General features: G+C 62.9%; 1 protein-coding gene across 1 annotated transcript; it reads right to left on the reverse strand.

Annotated features, from left to right (window-relative positions):
- Positions 1 to 5,026: 5,026 nt before the first annotated feature.
- CRABP2 (cellular retinoic acid binding protein 2) lies at positions 5,027 to 19,518 on the reverse strand. The gene is made up of 4 exons (XM_077318995.1): positions 19,374 to 19,518; positions 6,971 to 7,149; positions 6,487 to 6,603; positions 5,027 to 5,747 (listed from the first exon to the last, which is right to left on the reverse strand). The coding sequence occupies exons 1-4, from the start codon at positions 19,441 to 19,443 to the stop codon at positions 5,697 to 5,699; spliced, it is 417 nt and encodes a 138-aa protein (XP_077175110.1). The 5' UTR covers positions 19,444 to 19,518; the 3' UTR covers positions 5,027 to 5,696.
- Between the last annotated feature and the right edge of the window lie 493 nt (positions 19,519 to 20,011).

Consider the following 20,011-nt stretch of genomic DNA (forward strand, 5'->3'; position numbering starts at 1 on the left):
GGAGTTTGCCAGAGCAGCCCAGCCAGGGGAGCACACGTGTCACGGAGGAGGCTCACGTGGCCATGGGGGAGAACAGCAGCCCTGCCCAGCGGGTTCTGGCCCCGCAGCCCCTGGGGCTGCTTCCTGGTCATGGGATTTCTGGTCTCTTTGCCCTGCAGGAAGCAAAGAGCAGCCAAGCCTTCCAAGGGCCCCCCAGGGAGGCTGTTCACACTGTGGGTGGCTGGGTGGCTGGGTGGCTGTGGTTTCTTGGGAGCTTCTGGTGGGGATCTGGTGGGGTGAGAGCCAGGGCAGCTCCGGGCCTTGTGGTTCCACAGTATGGCCCCATTTCTGAGGAAGGCCACCCACCACAAGGGCTCCGTCAGAAAAGAAATGCTCCAGGAATTTTTGGGGCAGCAAGCAGGGGTGAGGGGGGGCAGGAAGGAGAAGCATTCTCTAGCTAGAGCTGCCAAAAGGAACGTGCCAGGTCTACCGTTGAGGCTGGGGTCGGCGAGGTTAGATCGATGCCCCCCCCATGAACAGTAGATCGACCTTTGACCTCGTTCCTCACCCCTCCAGTAGTGGGGATGGGGGGGTTTCACCATGTTTGGGATTTTTATGTCTTTTAATGGGGGTTTTAATGGCCTTTATGAGATTTTGAAACCCGCTACGAGCTGGCTTCGGAAGTAGCAGGAAATAAATCAGATGATGATGATGATGATGGGGGAGTAGAGGGACTAATCATTAAATGCGCAGGTGACACCAAATTGGGAGGGGAAGCAAAACACCCCAGAAGACAGAGAGTTCAACAAAATCTGAACACACTGGAAAAGTGGCCCAGCGAGAACAAGGTGCAGTTCAATAAGGAGACGTGCAGAGTTCTGCATCTGGGACACAAAAATGAGAAGCAGCATCCTGGGTGGGAGGGACCCTCCCGGGTAGCTGTGGGTGGAACATGATCAGTGTGGAGGTCAGTGTGGACTGGAGGGAGGTGAGTAGCGGGGTACCTCAGGGCTTTTGGATTTTAGTCAAGCTTTTGACAAGGTTCCCCATGATGTTCTGATGGATATGTTGAAGGACTGCAATCTGGATTTTCAGATAGTTAAGTGGATAGGGAATTGGTTAGAGAACCGCACTCAAAGAGTTGTTGTCAATGGTGTTTCATCAGACTGGAGAGAGGTGAGTAGCGGGGTACCTCAGGGCTCGGGGCTCGACCCGGTACTTTTTAACATATTTATTAATGATCTAGATGAGGGGGTGGAGGGACTACTCATCAAGTTTGCAGATGACACCAAATTGGGAGGACTGGCACATATTCCGGAAGATAGAGACAGAGTTCAGCGAGATCTGAACACAATGGAAAAATGGGCAAATGAGAACAAGATGCAATTTAATAAAGATAAGTGTAAAGTTCTGCATCTGGGTCAGAAAAAGGAAAAGCATGCCTACTGGATGGGGGATACGCTTCTAGGTAGCACTGTGTGTAAACGAGACCTTGGGGTACTTGTGGATTGTAAACTAAACATGAGCAGGCAGTGTGATGCAGCGGTAAAAAAGGCAAATGCCATTTTGGGCTGTATCAACAGGGGCATCACATCAAAATCACAAGATGTCATAGTCCCATTGTATACGGCACTGGTCAGACCACACCTGGAGTACTGTGTGCAGTTCTGGAGGCCTCACTTCAAGAAGGACGTAGATAAAATTGAAAGGGTACAGAGGAGAACGAAGATGATCTGGGACCAAGGGACCAAGCCCTATGAAGATAGGTTGAGGGACTTGGAAATGTTCAGCCTGGAGTAAAGGAGGTTGAGAGGGGACATGATAGCCCTCTTTAAGTATTTGAAAGGTTGTCACTTGGAGGAGGGCAGGATGCTGTTTCTGTTGGCTGCAGAGGAGAGGACACGCAGTAATGGGTTTAAACTACAAGTACAACGATATAGGCTAGATATCAGGAAAAAAATTCTCACAGAGTAGTTCAGCAGTGGAATAGGCTGCCTCAGGAGGTGGTGAGCTCCCCCTCACTGGCAGTCTTCAAGCAAAGGCTGGATACACACTTTTCTTGGATGCTTTAGGATGCTTAGGGCTGATCCTGCATTGAGCAGGGGGTTGGACTAGACTCTAGGATTCTATGATTATATGTGTGTCTCTGGTACCATGGACTGGGCAAGGCAAACCTCTTCAGGAGGGCCTTTCTGGGAAGTTGGCCATGGCAGCAGGGTGGGGAAGGGCCCTCCAGCCACAGCTGGCCACCTGGAGGGTTTTACAGGTAAGTGGCATTCTGTTCAGAGGGGGTCTTCTCAGCTGGCCTCCCCGTCACATCACTGGTCTTTTGGAGGTCCCCGTCCAACCCTGCTTAATTGGTGCCTGGAAGATCACTCTCTAGTCTCATCCGCTGGGTCCACTTGGGCTACTTTGTTTGCTGTGAAAACACTTCCCTGCATGGGAGCCAGTCTTTTGGGCGTGATTCTAAATTCCCTGGCCCTGTTGCTTTACTGCCCTGCCCAGCCGCTCAACGGGAAAGGTGCCCTTGAAGTGAACTCCAAACAGAGAGATTTGTCTGATGTTGCCAGAGGGGAGGGGACCAGTGTGGGGGATGCTGAGACAAAGCGCAGGGGCAGGGGGAGAGCACTGAGGGGGCCAGGCTGCCTTGCTCAGGAGTCTGACTTTGCAGCTTTTACATTGGGGGGGGGGGATGAAAAGCTGTTTCCCAGGGCACCGTGCCAGAGGAGGTCTACAGAGATGTTGGCCAGGTGATCTTTCTTTCTCATACACACACACATTCTGTGTGAGTTCAAAGCACTATTTAGAAGCCCTGGAACGACTAACACTCAGGTAGACTGCCTCTGAGAATAGAGGTCCTGTTTAATCAGAGTGCTGGTCCAGAAGCTTCATTTACTTGCAGAGCTGTGGGGCATGAAGGACCAGGAAGAGATGAGCAGTGCCCCCCCCCATGCTTCCTGGCCTAGCTTGCCTGCTCCACAGCCAGGTCAGTGGAGAGGGGGTCTGGCTGGGGGGGGCTTGGTACTCCCACTCCCCTTCCCCAGTTTGGTGGGCTGGCCAACCTCCTTGTCTGGAATTACCGCCACTGATCTCCATCCACCAGGTGCCTCCTCCTCTGGAGCAAAGGGCTGCTGCTTTGGAGGGGGGACTCGATGGCATTAGGCCTGGATGAAGAGCCACAGGTCCCCGGGCCCCGCCCCGAAATCTCCAGAAATGGAGGAGGCAAACCTGTGGAAGAGCCACCAGGTGTCCGGGGCACAGCAGGAGGACCACGCAGCTGTCAGCCAGGAGGCCCACGCCCCAGGCAAGCCCAAGGATCAGAGAGGCAGGGTCCCTGAGACAGGCTCCCTGCTGCTCTCCCCCCCCCACCCCCCGCACACACCCCAGTCCCAGGGCTGCTGCAAAGGAAGAATAGGTGCCCCTCAATACCACCTCCACCCTCCTCCGGGCTTGGAGAGCCCCCAGCAGGGAGTGGGGCTGGTCTGCAGCAGGCCAAGGAAAGACTGCTTTACACAGGCAGCGATTCAACTGGGGTGTCATGATGGCTTTCCCAGGAGGTCAGGCCAGCTGGTGGAGAAGAGGTCCGTCAGCGGCTGCTGGCCATGGGGGACTGAGGGGCACTCATCCTCTGAATCCCAGAGCCTGTGGGCCCTGTTTGCTTGTCCCCCTGAAGGAACTGGTTGGGACAGGAGGCGGGGCTGGATGGTCTGACCCAGCAGTGAGCAGATTCTGTGAACTCAGACAGAGTGGCTGGGCAGGAGGGATCGTGTCCCTGCTTGGATCTTGTGGCCCTCTCTTGCCCGCCCAGGGAAATGCCGATTGCCACTTTGAGGTCGGGAGGTGAATTTCCTCCAGGCCAGACTGGCCAGGGATTCTGGTTTTTTTTGGAGGGGGGGGCATCATCTGGACATGGAATTGGAGTCACTGTTGGTGGGCAGGTAGTTGTGGATTTCCTGCATTCCGCAGGGGGCCGGACTAGATGACCCAGGAGGCCCCTTTCCGACTCTTACGATTCCAGGATTCAGTGCTTTTCTTCTGTTCCTTGGTCTTCTGCATGGAGGTCCTGTTTAGTCGTTACAGCTATGAGAAAGGTCTGTGTCCAATTTGCCTGGTCTCCGTTTGCAGCCTTCTGCAGGGGCAGGAAACGAGGCGCCCCCTGGGCTGGTGTTGTGGCCTCTGCCGTTGCTGTAATCCCTGCTCCAGAGGCCAGGACTGCCTGAGGCTTCCTGGGAGGGGGGCGGATGTGGGGCGGCCAGCAGCACGGCACTTCCAGAGGACCAATGGGTCAAATTATTTCCTTGGCGCCATCCCTGACTGGCCGGTGCAGGGTGGAGGGGGGGTGGGCTCCATAACAAGGCCCGCCCCCTGCAGTGGGTGGAAGACGTATAGGAGGCCAGGAGGCCCCCCTGCAGCCCCCCTTGATCCCCACCCCATTAAAAGGGAATCAGATCCATCATTTGCTCTCGGCTGGAAGGAGAGACAAAAGACCACCATCCATCACCACCCCCCCCCCTTCGCTTCCTTGACCTCAGCCTGTCCGGCCAGCCTCGCTACTGGGGCAGGAGCCTGGGGGCGGGGGGGGGGTGCTGCTCCAGGAAAGGGGGGGCTGAGGGAGGGGGGCACAGTGGCCTGCTGTCTCCATGGTGACCACCCCATCCCCTGTCCTCAGCATCAAGCTGACCCACACTCAAAGTTCACTGGGGTGGATTCAAATGAGTGCACAGAACGGTGTTAGGTGGCATCGCCAGCATGCCAAGCGGGCAGTGAGTGGTTTTTTGGGGGCTTCCAGGTCGTGTGACCTGCCCAGGCAGAGAGGAAGGGCAGCCCAGGGCCACCCACAGCCTCAGGCCTTACGTAGCGGCTGCCTCGGCCCCCCTTCTGTGGCTCGGGGGGGGGGGAGAGAAGGGCAATATGACAGACAGACCGGCCTCTGCCAGGCCAGGCGGGCGTGGCTGGAGGAGCCCACAAACCACAGGACTGCAGGCGCCAGAGTGGTCGGAGGGACAAAGGCTTTTATTAGCGAGGGGGGTGGGGTGGGGGTGAAAGTGGCTCTAAATAAAGGCCCTGCCTGGCCCAAACAGGCACCTGCGGGGGGGGGGAGGGGGGTGGTTGTCTTTTCATACAGGAGGAGCAATAAATATGTCTACAGACACCTCATAAGGACAGAAAGAGAATACAAAGCCTGGGGGGGGGAGGGGGCGACAGAGCAGGATGGTCTCAGCGAATCCACACAAGAGGTGGGCGGATGGATGCGGGGAGGGGGGGGACGGATGACATACAGAGAAACCTGCATCAGTTTGGTGAAAATTAAATCCAAGCCCTTCTTGGGGGGGGGGGTATTATACAAAAGGTAAGAGTGACCACAGCTTGTTTATCCCCTTAGAGAGGGGAGAAGACCCTCCTCATTTCAGACTGAGGACAGCGGGGGGGGGGAGAGGAGGGAATTTGAACCGGGGGTCTCCTGGCTCTCAAAGACCTCCTCCTCCTCCCCCCCCCCACCCCTGTCAGCCTCACCCGTGCTCCAGGTTGCCTTCTTGCCCGGAGGCTTCTGAGCAGGAAGGGAGACTGGGGTAGGGTGGGGGGTCCAGCAAGGAGGGTCCTGGTCCTTGTCCCGGGTCTCTCTCGTCGTGTAGAGAGGCTTGAACCCTGCCCGGCCTGCCAGGTTCTGCTGCCTTTCCTGGGCACCCTCCTTCCCCTCCCCCCCCCCAATACAGGCTTCACTCCCGGGTGTAGATCCTGGTGCAGACCACATCGTCGGCTGTCATGGTCTGGGGAAAAGAAGAGACAAGGAGCTGGAGTGAGGGGGGGGGGGGCTCCTGGCTGCCGTCTTCCCCACCCCACCCCCTGGCGGGGCAGGCCGGTTACCCTTGTGGGGCCACAAGTGGGCAGGTCTCGCCCACAAGGCCTTACTCCCAAGGCAGCCCACAGCCTTGAGGAGACCGCTTGGGTCAAAAACCGGCCACGGATCCGCTGCTGTTGCATTAGACCCTTCAGCCATCAATGAGCAAACTCCTCTGAACTCGGGGCCCTTTGGGCGGCTGCAAGAAGCCTCCCTCCCTCCCTCCCTCCCTCCCTCCCTGGCTTTCGACCAGCCCGGGGCAGGCGGCAGAGGCGCCAGCAGCAGAGGGGCCATCGCCCCGCTGACGTCATTGGTCAACCGCCATGTTTGAGAAGCCTGAACCAGGACGGCTCCAGGGAGGCCAAGAAAGGGAGGGAGGGAGGGAGGGCGTGCCCTGCGGCTGCCCTCTCTGCCTGGGCCGTGACATCCAGAGCTGGCCAGAGGGATGCGTGGCACCTGCCGCCAGGGGAATCCCCGTGGCCTCTCGGCCCCATGGCTGCTCCCCCCCCCCCAGGAACGAGCCGGCCACGCGCTGAGGCAGGCAGCTGGACTGGAGGGACCCGCCCTGGCCTGACCCAGCAGGGCTCTTCAGACGTGATCTGTGATCCGCCTCAGGCGTGAAGCAAGGGGAGGGCTGGGGCCGCATTGAGGGGGAGGGGCTGTCTTACCAGGATGAGCTCCCCATCGTTGGTCATTTCTCGGGACCAGCCGGTCTTCGGGCCTTCCCCCTTCAGCAGCCTCTGTTCACACACCATCTTAGTGTCACTCTCCCATCTGGCCAAGCTCTGCAGAGGAAGGAGGGAGGGAGAGCTCCCTCTTTAAAAGGGGGTCCGGCAGCTGCCCTCCCCCCTGAGGAGCTGCTTCCTCCAGATGGTGGCCCCTTTGTCCAGCCCTGGCCTGGAGATTTAGGCATGTAGCCGGGCGTGGGGGGGCCTGAACAGTGTCCCCCACCCACCCAAGGAGCCAGTCTCTCCTGGACAGCAGATCCCTGTGGAGATCACTCATGATTCCAGGAGATCTTCGAGGCCCTCCCTGCCGGTTGGCACCCCTTGTGGCGGGGCGGTTGAAGGGAGGCTTGCCCGGGCAGAGACTCTTGGCACTCCGAAACGCCATCTGGCCGATGGGGCTACAACCCCCCCCCGCCCCCCTCACCTTGCAGGGTCTGCCGTCCACCGTCTGCTCCTCGAACTCTTCGCCGACCTTGAAGCTGATCTCTGTGGTGCGAACCGTGGTCGAGGTCTTGATGTAGAAGCGGTCCCCGTCCTGCTTGATCTCCACCGCTGGCTTGGAGGCCGCTGCCACCGCGATCTTCCGCAGCATCACATTCACCCCTGCGAGGGAAGGCTCGCTCAGCCGGGGGAGGGGAGGGGAGGGGAGGGGGGGCCAGGCAGGAGGGGGGGCCTGACCGGAGCAGGATCTCTTGGCAAGCCAGCCGGGCCCATCGGCCAGCATCTTTCCCGCCCCCCCCAATCTACCTCTTCTGGGAAACGTGGAGGGGGGGAGAGGGGAGGGGGAGAAGGGTAGAGGAGGCCTCACCAGAGATGGGGGGTGGGGGTGGCAGTGGCTTCCCCACAGCACAGGGGAGAGGTGGAGTCATGCACCTTTTGCACCCAGCACCTGTCCAGAACAGTCTTCCCAGGAAGCCGAGGTGGGGGTGGGGGGAGCAGACCACCTCCAGAGGCATGGCCGGAGAGCCCCCAGCAAATTCAGACCCCTGGCCGCAGCGTTTCTGGTAAGAAAGAAGCCGCTGTGGGGGAAGAGCCTTCCCCGCGGTCAAAATATCTGGAGGAATGCACTGCTTGGGATACCACAGGCTGTCATTGCACAAGGCAAGTGATACCAGAAGTCCTCCAGGAGGGGACCGGACCATTCTCGTCCCGTCTTGGCCCAAGGAGACACCAAGTTGAAGGGAAGGTAGCCTCACTGGAGACTCTTCCGGCCGCGGTCCCCCTTGTGCCTGACTTAGTCCTCATTTAATTATTTAGCCGGACTGTAGCCCCCTTTCTCCCCCCGTGGGGCCCAAGGCCGCTGCCAGCAATCTCCTCTCCTCCGCTTTATCTTCAGAAGAGCCCTGCGAGGGAGACTAGGCTGAGGGAACACAACTGGCACAAGCCCATGCAGCAACCTTGCACGGCACAAGGAGGGAGTCAAATCCGGCCCTCTCGGATCTGGCCCTCTTAACCAGGACGCCACGCTGGCTCTCCACACTGTCCTGCTTGTACTCCCTTGCAGGCTTAAGGGGGTGGCAGGGGTCAGTGGGTGAGCGAGAGGGTTGTGAGTGTCCTGCACAGTGCAGGGGGTTGGACTAGATGACCCAGAAGACCCCTTCCAACTCTTTTATTCTACGGTTCTATGATTCTAAGAGCTGTAGCTAAGCCTGCAAACAGAGCCTGCTTGCCAACCTCCAGGTGGGGCCTGGAGTCCTCCAGAGGACGGCAGAACTTCTGGCTTCTTGCTTTGGCGGGTGGGCTGAATGACTGAGAACCTTCCACTTTAAACTTTGCCCTCCCTAGTCTCCACCCCCAAATTTCCTACACTTGTTGTTGGCAACCCTATGAAGTTGTGTGGCATTTTCCAGGACCTGAGGGGGTGGGATGAAGCTGTCTGTCCCATCCCCCCTCCTGGGGGACCCACCGGGTGCTGCTGCAGCAGAAGCAGGCAGGTGTGGTCCCTTGGGGCAGGGCAGGCTCCTGCTGCCCTCCTGGGCAGGACCCGTCCGCCACCCTCCGGTAGGCAGGTTCCCCAACCGCTCCTCACAGGCGCTTTCAGAAGAACTCCCTGACAGCCTTTGGCACGAGGGTGCAATTGTGCAACACAAGGACTCCAGTTGAAAAACTGGCTCCCCCGAACAAGGGAAACCACTCGCAGCGGGGGCAGGTTTGGGGGAGGGGTTGTTGCGCAGTGGAGGAGTTCCTGCTTGGCATGCGGAAGCCCCCCAGGTGCCACCCCCAGCCCAAAGGACCAAACACCCTGCCGGGGGCTCTGGAGAGCCGGGGCCTTGAGGGGGGGGGCCAGGGGAGGCCGGCCGGCTGGCTGGCTGGCTGGCTTGCCTGCCTTTGGCTCCTTTAGGCTCCCCATTTGAGAGAGCCGGCAGTCCAACAGAATTTGGAGGAGACCCCCCAGGAAAACAGCTGTGCCACATTAAGGTATCCCATTAACATTCCACGATCTCCGCCCACAGAGGAGTCTTTGCTCTCCCAGTTCAGCTGGCGAACACAGCCCTGGAGCCTCACCCGCTTGGAGGGAGATGACATCGGGGCAAACGTTCAGCACCTCTCCCTCGGGGAACCACGCTTGTGGCAGGGAAATAGCTCTGCCAAACTCAGAGCCCGGCCGGGTCCCGGGCGCTGCCAAGTTTCCATCAGGAAGACGGAAGACAGGATGCCAGCAAAGATTTCCTTCTCATTCCTTTCGGGGAGAGGCCCAAAGAAGGCCCAGTATGGAAATGGCCGCCTGCTGGGCAGAATACAAACGCCCCCCCCCCCCCGCCCAGCTGCCCCACGACCCATCAGCCGCTCGTCCACAGGGAGCTCCCCTGGGGCAGCCGCCTGGAATATCATGTGTCCGTCCAGGCAGAAGAGGTCCGGCCCTCCCAGTTGCCAAGCCGACTGGCCAGAGAGAGTTGTCCTTTGCGGGAGGCTCGAGGGCTGGCCTCCTGTTGCCAGGGAGGGGCACCGCACCTCTCCATTGGAGGCCAAGCATAGGCCGGGCGCAGTCCTTGTTAGGGTGGCACCAGGACCCCTTGGGCGGGTGGGAGAGACGGGCCAGAACCAGCTGTGGCCAGACGGCCACCCCCTGCCCCCAGCTGCCTTTGTCCACCAGACCCCCTCCTAGGTCACCCCGAGGGCAGAACGGCAGCCTGCTGCATCAGTGGGCATAGTGGACCCCTTGTGAGACCCTGGCCTGCCCCTGTTCAGAGCCACAAAGACGGGGCTCAACCTCATACCCCCTTGCCTGTCCCAGCCAAGGAGACCCGCCTCGTTTGGAATCTCCAGCTCTGCAAACATCGTCCTCTCCAAACAGCCCAGCCCAGCTCTCTCCAGAATGCAGAGATGCCCATAAAACTCCCTGCCAGCAAAGCCCCAAGGCTGCCTGCCTGGGAAAGGGAGAGGGATTCAGGCGGGGGGGGGTCACTTTCTTCCCCCCTCCCGCTCAGGATCTCAGACCTTCTGCCCCAAAATCCTGGGCTGGGGGAAGGGGGGGGGAAGGAGAGGGGGCTGCTCAACATGCTGAAATAGAAGTACGTGATAATTACCCTGAAGTATGTGACACAGACCCCGCTAACCTGGAAAGAATTTGCACACAGAGAGGGGAAGAAAGGGAAGGGAAGGGAAAGGAGGCCTGGGCCTGAGACCGGGCAGGATCAGGCCCCCTTGTGGGGGTGGAGCCCCAGTGAGGAGAGGGGGCTTTAGGGCTGGGGGCCCATCGCCACAGGCTGGGGAGCTGAAGCCAAAGGGGAGGGGGGAGAAGAAACGCCTATTGTTTGGTCAGGGAGGGGGAGGGGCGGAGGGTTGACTGTTGTTCCCAGACAAAGTGAGGGAAGGGGGGGGGGGCGACTGCCAGGGGTCTCACAAAGAGGGAAGACTCCATTGGGCTTCGAAGGGGGACTCCCTGTTTTCCAGACGCCTCCTCCACTTTCCCTGGGTGGGGGGAGGAATCTGTGCTGCTTTTCACCAAGAGGTTTGAATGCACGCCCCGCGCCCCCATCATCCTTTTTTGGGGAGGGGGAGCTTAAACTGCTCCCTTCTCCCGGCTCCTGCCTGGCTCCAGAAAGGAGGCCTCTGCCCTGGCAAGCCAAGCAAGGTTGGCTCCATGGAGCAGGCTCATCTGCCGCGACCCAGAGAGCCCAGAGCTACCCCCCACACCTTGAAAGCAAGCAGAGAGACACTCGGTTCGCCTCTGCCTGAGTCCCCTTCCACAGAGCCCTCTGGTCCAGTAAGGCCCACGTGGACTCCCCTGACTGGCAGCCACTCTCCAGGCTCTTCCCCATCCCCTTCAAGCTGGTCCTTTCAGCTGGAGATGCTGCCAAATATCATGGCTCTCCAGGGTCTCAGGCAGAGAAAGGTCTTCCCCATCCCCTCCTGCCTGGTCCTTTCAGCTGGAGATGCTGCCTGGGATTGAACCGGGGACCTCCTGCCTGCCCAGCAGAGGCTCTGCCCCTGAGCTCTGGCCCCTCCCCAGGGCTCTCCAGGGTCTCCGGCAGACAAAGGTCTTCCCCATCCCCTCCTGCCTGGTCCTTTCAGCTGGAGATGCTGCCTGGGATTGAACCGGGGACCTCCTGCCTGCCCAGCAGAGGCTCTGCCCCTGGGCTCTGGCTCCTCTCCAGGGCTCTCCAGGGTCTCAGGCAGAGAAAGGTCTTCCCTATCCCCTCCTGCCTGGTCCTTTCAGCTGGAGATGCTGCCTGGGATTGAACCGGGGACCTCCTGCCTGCCCAGCAGAGGCTCTGCCCCTGAGCTCTGGCTCCTCTCCAGGGCTCTCCAGGGTCTCAGGCAGAGAAAGGTCTTCCCTATCCCCTCCTGCCTGATCCTTTCTGCTGGAGATGCTGCCTGGGATTGAACCGGGGACCTCCTGCCTGCCAAGCTGAGGCTCTGCCCCTGAGCTCTGGCTCCTCCCCAGGGCTCTCCAGGGTCTCAGGCAGAGAAAGCTCTTCCCCATCCCCTCCTGCCTGGTCCTTTCAGCTGGAGATGCTGCCTGGGATTGAACCGGGGACCTCCTGCCTGCCCAGCAGAGGCTCTGCCCCTGAGCTCTGGCCCCTCCCCAGGGCTCTCCAGGGTCTCAGGCAGAGAAAGCTCTTCCCCATCCCCTCCTGCCTGGTCCTTTCAGCTGGAGATGCTGCCTGGGATTGAACCGGGGACCTCCTGCCTGCCAAGCAGAGGCTCTGCCCCTGGGCTCTGGCCCCTCCCCAGGGCTCTCCAGGGTCTCAGGCAGAGAAAGGTCTTCCCCATCCCCTCCTGCCTGGTCCTTTCAGCTGGAGATGCTGCCTGGGATTGAACCGGGGACCTCCTGCCTGCCCAGCAGAGGATCTGCCCCTGAGCTCTGGCCCCTCCCCAGGGCTCTCCAGGGTCTCAGGCAGAGAAAGGTCTTCCCCATCCCCTCCTGCCTGGTCCTTTCAGCTGGAGATGCTGCCTGGGATTGAACCGGGGACCTCCTGCCTGCCCAGCAGAGGATCTGCCCCTGAGCTCTGGCCCCTCCCCAGGGCTCTCCAGGGTCTCAGGCAGAGAAAGGTCTTCCCCATCCCCTCCTGCCTGGTCCTTTCAGCTGGAGATGCTGCCTGGGATTGAACCGGGGACCTCCTGCCTGCCCAGCAGAGGCTCTGCCCCTGAGCTCTGGCCCCTCCCCAGGGCTCTCCAGGGTCTCAGGCAGAGAAAGGTCTTCCCCATCCCCTCCTGCCTGGTCCTTTCAGCTGGAGATGCTGCCTGGGATTGAAACGGGGACCTCCTGCCTGCCAAGCAGAGGCTCTGCCCCTGAGCTCTGGCCCCTCCCCAGGGCTCTCCAGGGTCTCAGGCAGAGAAAGCTCTTCCCCATCCCCTCCTGCCTGGTCCTTTCAGCTGGAGATGCTGCCTGGGATTGAACCGGGGACCTCCTGCCTGCCCAGCAGAGGATCTGCCCCTGAGCTCTGGCCCCTCCCCAGGGCTCTCCAGGGTCTCAGGCAGAGAAAGGTCTTCCCCATCCCCTCCTGCCTGGTCCTTTCAGCTGGAGATGCTGCCTGGGATTGAACCGGGGACCTCCTGCCTGCCAAGCAGAGGCTCTGCCCCTGAGCTCTGCCCCCCCCCCCCCCCCAGGGCTCTCCAGGGTCTCCGGCAGACAAAGGTCTTCCCCATCCCCTCCTGCCTGGTCCTTTCAGCTGGAGATGCTGCCTGGGATTGAACCGGGGACCTCCTGCCTGCCAAGCAGAGGCTCTGCCCCTGAGTTCTGGCCCCTCCTCAGGGCTCTCCAGGGTCTTAGGCAGAGAAAGGTCTTCCCCATCCCCTCCTGCCTGGTCCTTTCAGCTGGAGATGCTGCCTGGGATTGAACCGGGGACCTCCTGCCTGCCAAGCAGAGGCTCTGCCCCTGAGCTCTGGCCCCTCCCCAGGGCTCTCCAGGGTCTCCGGCAGAGAAAGGTCTTCCCCATCCCCTCCTGCCTGGTCCTTTCAGCTGGAGATGCTGCCTGGGATTGAACCGGGGACCTCCTGCCTGCCAAGCAGAGGCTCTGCCCCTGAGCTCTGCCCACCCCCCCCCCCAGGGCTCTCCATGGTGTCAGGCAGAGAAAGGTCTTCCCCATCCCCTCCTGCTTGGTCCTTTCAGCTGGAGATGCTGCCTGGGATTGAACCGGGGACCTCCTGCCTGCCAAGCAGAGGCTCTGCCCCTGAGCTGTGGCCCCTCCCCAGGGCTCTCCAGGGTCTCCGGCAGAGAAACGTCTTCCCCATCATCTCCTGCCTGGTCCTTTCAGCTGGAGATGCTGCCTGGGATTGAACCGGGGACCTCCTGCCTGCCCAGCAGAGGCTCTGCCCCTGAGCTCTGGCCCCTCCCCAGGGCTCTCCAGGGTCTCAGGCAGAGAAAGGTCTTCCCCATCCCCTCCTGCCTGGTCCTTTCAGCTGGAGATGCTGCCTGGGATTGAACCGGGGACCTCCTGCCTGCCCAGCAGAGGCTCTGCCCCTGAGCTCTGGCCCCTCCCCAGGGCTCTCCAGGGTCTCAGGCAGAGAAAGGTCTTCCCCATCCCCTCCTGCCTGGTCCTTTCAGCTGGAGATGCTGCCTGGGATTGAACCGGGGACCTCCTGCCTGCCAAGCAGAGTCTCTGCCCCTGAGCTCTGGCCCCTCCCCAGGGCTCTCCAGGGTCTCCGGCCGAGAAAGGTCTTCCCCATCCCCTCCTGCCTGGTCCTTTCAGCTGGAGATGCTGCCTGGGATTGAACCGGGGACCTCCTGCCTGCCAAGCAGAGGCTCTGCCCCTGAGCTCTGCCCACCCCCCCCCCCCAGGGCTCTCCATGGTGTCAGGCAGAGAAAGGTCTTCCCCATCATCTCCTGCCTGGTCCTTTCAGCTGGAGATGCTGCCTGGGATTGAACCGGGGACCTCCTGCCTGCCCAGCAGAGGCTCTGCCCCTGAGCTCTGGCCCCTCCCCAGGGCTCTCCAGGGTCTCAGGCAGAGAAAGGTCTTCCCCATCCCCTCCTGCCTGGTCCTTTCAGCTGGAGATGCTGCCTGGGATTGAACCGGGGACCTCCTGCCTGCCCAGCAGAGGCTCTGCCCCTGAGCTCTGGCCCCTCCCCAGGGCTCTCCAGGGTCTCAGGCAGAGAAAGGTCTTCCCCATCCCCTCCTGCCTGGTCCTTTCAGCTGGAGATGCTGCCTGGGATTGAACCGGGGACCTCCTGCCTGCCCAGCAGAGGCTCTGCCCCTGAGCTCTGGCCCCTCCCCAGGGCTCTCCAGGGTCTCAGGCAGAGAAAGGTCTTCCCCATCCCCTCCTGCCTGGTCCTTTCAGCTGGAGATGCTGCCTGGGATTGAACCGGGGACCTCCTGCCTGCCCAGCAGAGGCTCTGCCCCTGAGCTCTGGCCCCTCCCCAGGGCTCTCCAGGGTCTCAGGCAGAGAAAGGTCTTCCCCATCCCCTCCTGCCTGGTCCTTTCAGCTGGAGATGCTGCCTGGGATTGAACCGGGGACCTCCTGCCTGCCCAGCAGAGGCTCTGCCCCTGAGCTCTGGCCCCTCCCCAGGGCTCTCCAGGGTCTCAGGCAGAGAAAGGTCTTCCCCATCCCCTCCTGCCTGGTCCTTTCAGCTGGAGATGCTGCCTGGGATTGAACCGGGGACCTCCTGCCTGCCCAGCAGAGGCTCTGCCCCTGAGCTCTGGCCCCTCCCCAGGGCTCTCCAGGGTCTCAGGCAGAGAAAGGCCTTCCCCATCCCCTCCTGCCTGGTCCTTTCAGCTGGAGATGCTGCCTGGGATTGAACCGGGGACCTCCTGCCTGCCCAGCAGAGGCTCTGCCCCTGAGCTCTGGCCCCTCCCCAGGGCTCTCCAGGGTCTCAGGCAGAGAAAGGTCTTCCCCATCCCCTCCTGCCTGGTCCTTTCAGCTGGAGATGCTGCCTGGGATTGAACCGGGGACCTCCTGCCTGCCCAGCAGAGGCTCTGCCCCTGAGCTCTGGCCCATCCCCAGGGCTCTCCAGGGTCTCAGGCAGAGAAAGGTCTTCCCCATCCCCTCCTGCCTGGTCCTTTCAGCTGGAGATGCTGCCTGGGATTGAACCGGGGACCTCCTGCCTGCCATGCAGAGGCTCTGCCCCTGAGCTCTGGCCCTTCCCAAGGGCTCTCCAGGGTCTCAGGCAGAGAAAGGTCTTCCCCATCCCCTCCTGCCTGGTCCTTTCAGCTGGAGATGCTGCCTGGGATTGAACCGGGGACCTCCTGCCTGCCATGCAGAGGCTCTGCCCCTGAGCTCTGGCCCCTCCCCAGGGCTCTCCAGGGTCTCAGGCAGAGAAAGGTCTTCCCCATCCCCTCCTGCCTGGTCCTTTCAGCTGGAGATGCTGCCTGGGATTGAACCAGGGACCTCCTGCCTGCCCAGCAGAGGCTCTGCCCCTGAGCTCTGGCCCATCCCCAGGGCTCTCCAGGGTCTCAGGCAGAGAAAGGTCTTCCCCATCCCCTCCTGCCTGGTCCTTTCAGCTGGAGATGCTGCCTGGGATTGAACCGGGGACCTCCTGCCTGCCATGCAGAGGCTCTGCCCCTGAGCTCTGGCCCTTCCCCAGGGCTCTCCAGGGTCTCAGGCAGAGAAAGGTCTTCCCCATCCCCTCCTGCCTGGTCCTTTCAGCTGGAGATGCTGCCTGGGATTGAACCGGGGACCTCCTGCCTGCCCAGCAGAGGCTCTGCCCCTGAGCTCTGGCCCATCCCCAGGGCTCTCCAGGGTCTCAGGCAGAGAAAGGTCTTCCCCATCCCCTCCTGCCTGGTCCTTTCAGCTGGAGATGCTGCCTGGGATTGAACCGGGGACCTCCTGCCTGCCATGCAGAGGCTCTGCCCCTGAGCTCTGGCCCTTCCCCAGGGCTCTCCAGGGTCTCAGGCAGAGAAAGGTCTTCCCCATCCCCTCCTCCCTGGTCCTTTCAGCTGGAGATGCTGCCTGGGATTGAACCGGGGACCTCCTGCCTGCCCAGCAGAGGCTCTGCCCCTGAGCTCTGGCCCCTCCCCAGGGCTCTCCAGGGTCTCAGGCAGACAAAGGTCTTCCCCATCCCCTCCTGCCTGGTCCTTTCAGCTGGAGATGCTGCCTGGGATTGAACCGGGGACCTCCTGCCTGCCCAGCAGAGGCTCTGCCCCTGAGCTCTGGCCCCTCCCCAGGGCTCTCCAGGGTCTCAGGCAGAGAAAGGTCTTCCCCATCCCCTCCTGCCTGGTCCTTTCAGCTGGAGATGCTGCCTGGGATTGAACCGGGAACCTTCTGCCTGCCAAGCAGAGGCTCTGCCCCTGAGCTCTGGCCCCTCCCCAGGGCTCTCCAGGGTCTCAGGCAGAGAAAGGTCTTCCCCATCCCCTCCTCCCTGGTCCTTTCAGCTGGAGATGCTGCCTGGGATTGAACCGGGAACCTTCTGCCTGCCCAGCAGAGGCTCTGCCCCTGAGCTCTGGCCCCTCCCTAGGGCTCTCCAGGGTCTCAGCAGAGAAAGGTCTTCCCCATCCCCTCCTGCCTAGTCCTTTCAGCTGGAGATGCTGCCTGGGATTGAACCGGGGACCTCCTGCCTGCCCAGCAGAGGCTCTGCCCCTGAGCTCTGGCCCCTCCCCAGGGCTCTCCAGGGTCTCAGCAGAGAAAGGTCTTCCCCATCCCCTCCTGCCTGGTCCTTTCAGCTGGAGATGCTGCCTGGGATTGAACCGGGGACCTCCTGCCTGCCCAGCAGAGGCTCTGCCCCTGAGCTCTGGCCCCTCCCCAGGGCTCTCCAGGGTCTCAGGCAGGGAAAGGTCTTCCCCATCCCCTCCTGCCTGGTCCTTTCAGCTGGAGGTGCTGCCTGGGATTGAACCGGGGACCTCCTGCCTGCCAAGCAGAGGCTCTGCCCCTGAGCTCTGGCCCCTCCCCAGGGCTCTCCAGGGTCTCAGGCAGAGAAAGGTCTTCCCCATCCCCTTCTGCCTGGTCCTTTCAGCTGGAGAAGCTGCCTGGGATTGAACCGGGGACCTCCTGCCTGCCCAGCAGAGGCTCTGCCCCTGAGCTCTGGCCCCTCCCCAGGGCTCTCCAGGGTCTCCGGCAGAGAAAGGTCTTCCCCATCCCCTCCTGCCTGGTCCTTTCAGCTGGAGATGCTGCCTGGGATTGAACCGGGGACCTCCTGCCTGCCAAGCAGAGGCTCTGCCCCTGAGCTCTGGCCCCTCCCCAGGGCTCTCCAGGGTCTCAGGCAGAGAAAGGTCTTCCCCATCCCCTCCTGCCTGGTCCTTTCAGCTGGAGATGTTGCCTGGGATTGAACCGGGGACCTCCTGCCTGCCCAGCAGAGGCTCTGCCCCTGAGCTCTGGCCCCTCCCCAGGGCTCTCCAGGGTCTCAGGCAGAGAAAGGTCTTCCCCATCCCCCCCCCTGCCTGGTCCTTTCAGCTGGAGATGCTGCCTGGGATTGAACCGGGGACCTCCTGCCTGCCATGCAGAGGCTCTGCCCCTGAGCTCTGGCCCTTCCCCAGGGCTCTCCAGGGTCTCAGGCAGAGAAAGGTCTTCCCCATCCCCTCCTGCCTGGTCCTTTCAGCTGGAGATGCTGCCTGGGATTGAACCGGGGACCTCCTGCCTGCCATGCAGAGGCTCTGCCCCTGAGCTCTGGCCCCTCCCCAGGGCTCTCCAGGGTCTCAGGCAGAGAAAGGTCTTCCCCATCCCCTCCTGCCTGGTCCTTTCAGCAGGAGATGCTGCCTGGGATTGAACCGGGGACCTCCTGCCTGCCCAGCAGAGGCTCTGCCCCTGAGCTCTGGCCCCTCCCCAGGGCTCTCCAGGGTCTCAGGCAGAGAAAGGTCTTCCCCATCCCCTCCTGCCTGGTCCTTTCAGCTGGAGATGCTGCCTGGGATTGAACCGGGGACCTCCTGCCTGCCATGCAGAGGCTCTGCCCCTGAGCTCTGGCCCCTCCCCAGGGCTCTCCAGGGTCTCAGGCAGAGAAAGGTCTTCCCCATCCCCTCCTGCCTGGTCCTTTCAGCAGGAGATGCTGCCTGGGATTGAACCGGGGACCTCCTGCCTGCCCAGCAGAGGCTCTGCCCCTGAGCTCTGGCCCCTCCCCAGGGCTCTCCAGGGTCTCAGGCAGAGAAAGGTCTTCCCCATCCCCTCCTGCCTGGTCCTTTCAGCTGGAGATCGTGCCAAGGAGATCGTGCCAAGGAGATGCTGCTCTGCCCCTGAGCCTCAGCCTCTGGCTTCCCCAACTAATGCGGGGGGGGGGGATGTCACACACAGAACTGCCCTTGCAGCAGCAGGATCCACACTTTGCCCCACTGAGGGGCCTGCAGCCCCTCATTCCCCACCTGCAGGGCAAGACGGAAGGAGCTGGGGGCCCAGCATGGAGCTCCCTGAGAGACGTCTCCTCTGCATGCTGCGGGGGCGGTTGGGGGACAGGCGGCTCCTTCCCAGGGGGATCGGGGCGGTGTGGTCTAGGCAGGCAGAAAGTTCCCCTCGGGGCCCGACTGGGGCCCGCAAGCCCTCCGGCCGCCAAGGAGCAATGGGGCGTGGGCAGCCCAGAGTCTTTGGGGGAGCAGCGGGGCCCAAAGGGCAGCGGGAGGCGAGAAGGGAGCCCGGCCCTCCGGCAAGAAGTGGGGCAAGGGGAGGGAGGGGGTGCAAGGGGGCTCTCCTCTCAGCACCCAGGAGTCCCCAGCCGGAGCCCACAAGGCAGGCGGGGGGGGGGCAGCCGTCCGGCCGGGGGGCCCTTCCAACAAGGCATTGGAGGACCAGCCCTGGAGCCAGGCTCCCCCCACCGGCGGACGGGGCACGGCCACCACCACCCCGCCCCACCCTTCCCTGCATGTCTGCCTAGGCCCACCGTGGGCTCCGACTGCCACCCCCCCCCCCCCGCAACCGAGGGCCCGGGGCCTCCTGCTCAGGGGACCCCCGCCCCTACGCCCGCCCTGCCCCCCCCCGGGCCCAGCCCCGGGGTCCGGAGACCCCCTTCCTGCGGGTGGATCGGGCCCCAGGGAGGCTGCAGCAGCAGCCTCCCTGGGGCCCGATCCACCCGCAGCCGGCCGGACTGCGCAAGGTCCTGGGACACGCCGAGGTGCACTGCCATGGGCCAGGGCGGCTCCGGACGGGCCTGGGGGGAGGGGGGCAGGCTCAGTGTCCTCCAGAAGCCCCCCCCCGCTCCGACCCCCCGGCGGCCCTTCTCCCCTGCCTCTGGGGCCGGCAGCATCGGGGTGGGGGATGGAGGGGGGAGGAGAGAGCGAGAGAGCCCCGTAGTGGTCTGAGCGGCGGGAGGGAGGGAGGGGGCTGCTTGCCGGGGGGGGGGGCGCCGGGGGGGGCAGAGCTCGAAGCAGCAGCCTCCGTCCGTCCCCAGCCTCCCCATCGCCTGGCCTGGCCCGGGTGCGCTGCCCCCCCTCCGCTGGCCGACCTCTCCGGCTTGTTGTGGGTCTCCGCCCCCCCCCCCCCTGCCCTCCCGCACGAGGGAGTGCGGAGAGCGGCCGGCCGGCCCGGCTCACCCAGCGCCTTGAGCAGCTCCTCGAAGTTCTCGGAGCTCCGCATCTTCCAGTGGCCGGCGAAGTTGGCCATCGCGCTCGCCCTCCGGATCGCCGCCCCGCGCCCACCGGCTCCGCACCCCACCGACCGCCACTGAGCCCGCGCGCAGAGCAGGACACCCGGCAGGCAGGCAGGCAGGCAGGCAGGCAGGCGGGCGGCCCCGACGGCTCCCACGCCCCGCCCCGCCCCGCCCAGCCCTGCCGCCCCCGCCCCCGCCCCGCCGCGGGTACCTGCCTGGGGGGGGGGGGAGGGCCGGCGGGCTGAAGGCCGGGGGTGGCGGCGAGAGGGAGCCCCCCGGCCCCCCCTTTCCCCGAGGGCTCCGCCCACCCCCCGCAGAGAACCGGCTTGCCCCACCTGCCGGCGGCTGGCCGCGAGCGTGTGCCCGGGCGGCCTGCGCCAAGATTTATTTTCTGCCCGCCTTATTTATAGCCTCGCCGGTGACAGAAGAGCAGAGCCCGAGGGCCAGCGGAACCATCGCCCCGGAGGAGCCCAGCTGCCCGGCCCTCAGGCAGACCACCTCTCCCTCCCGGGGGGCTTTCCCATCCCTTCCCGCCCGGCCCTTGGCTGGGGCACTGAACCTGCAGCCCTGGGCACACAGCCC

The sequence above is a fragment of the Paroedura picta genome, chromosome 1, assembly GCF_049243985.1.
Source record: "Paroedura picta isolate Pp20150507F chromosome 1, Ppicta_v3.0, whole genome shotgun sequence".
NCBI classification, from domain to species: Eukaryota; Metazoa; Chordata; class Lepidosauria; order Squamata; family Gekkonidae; genus Paroedura; species Paroedura picta.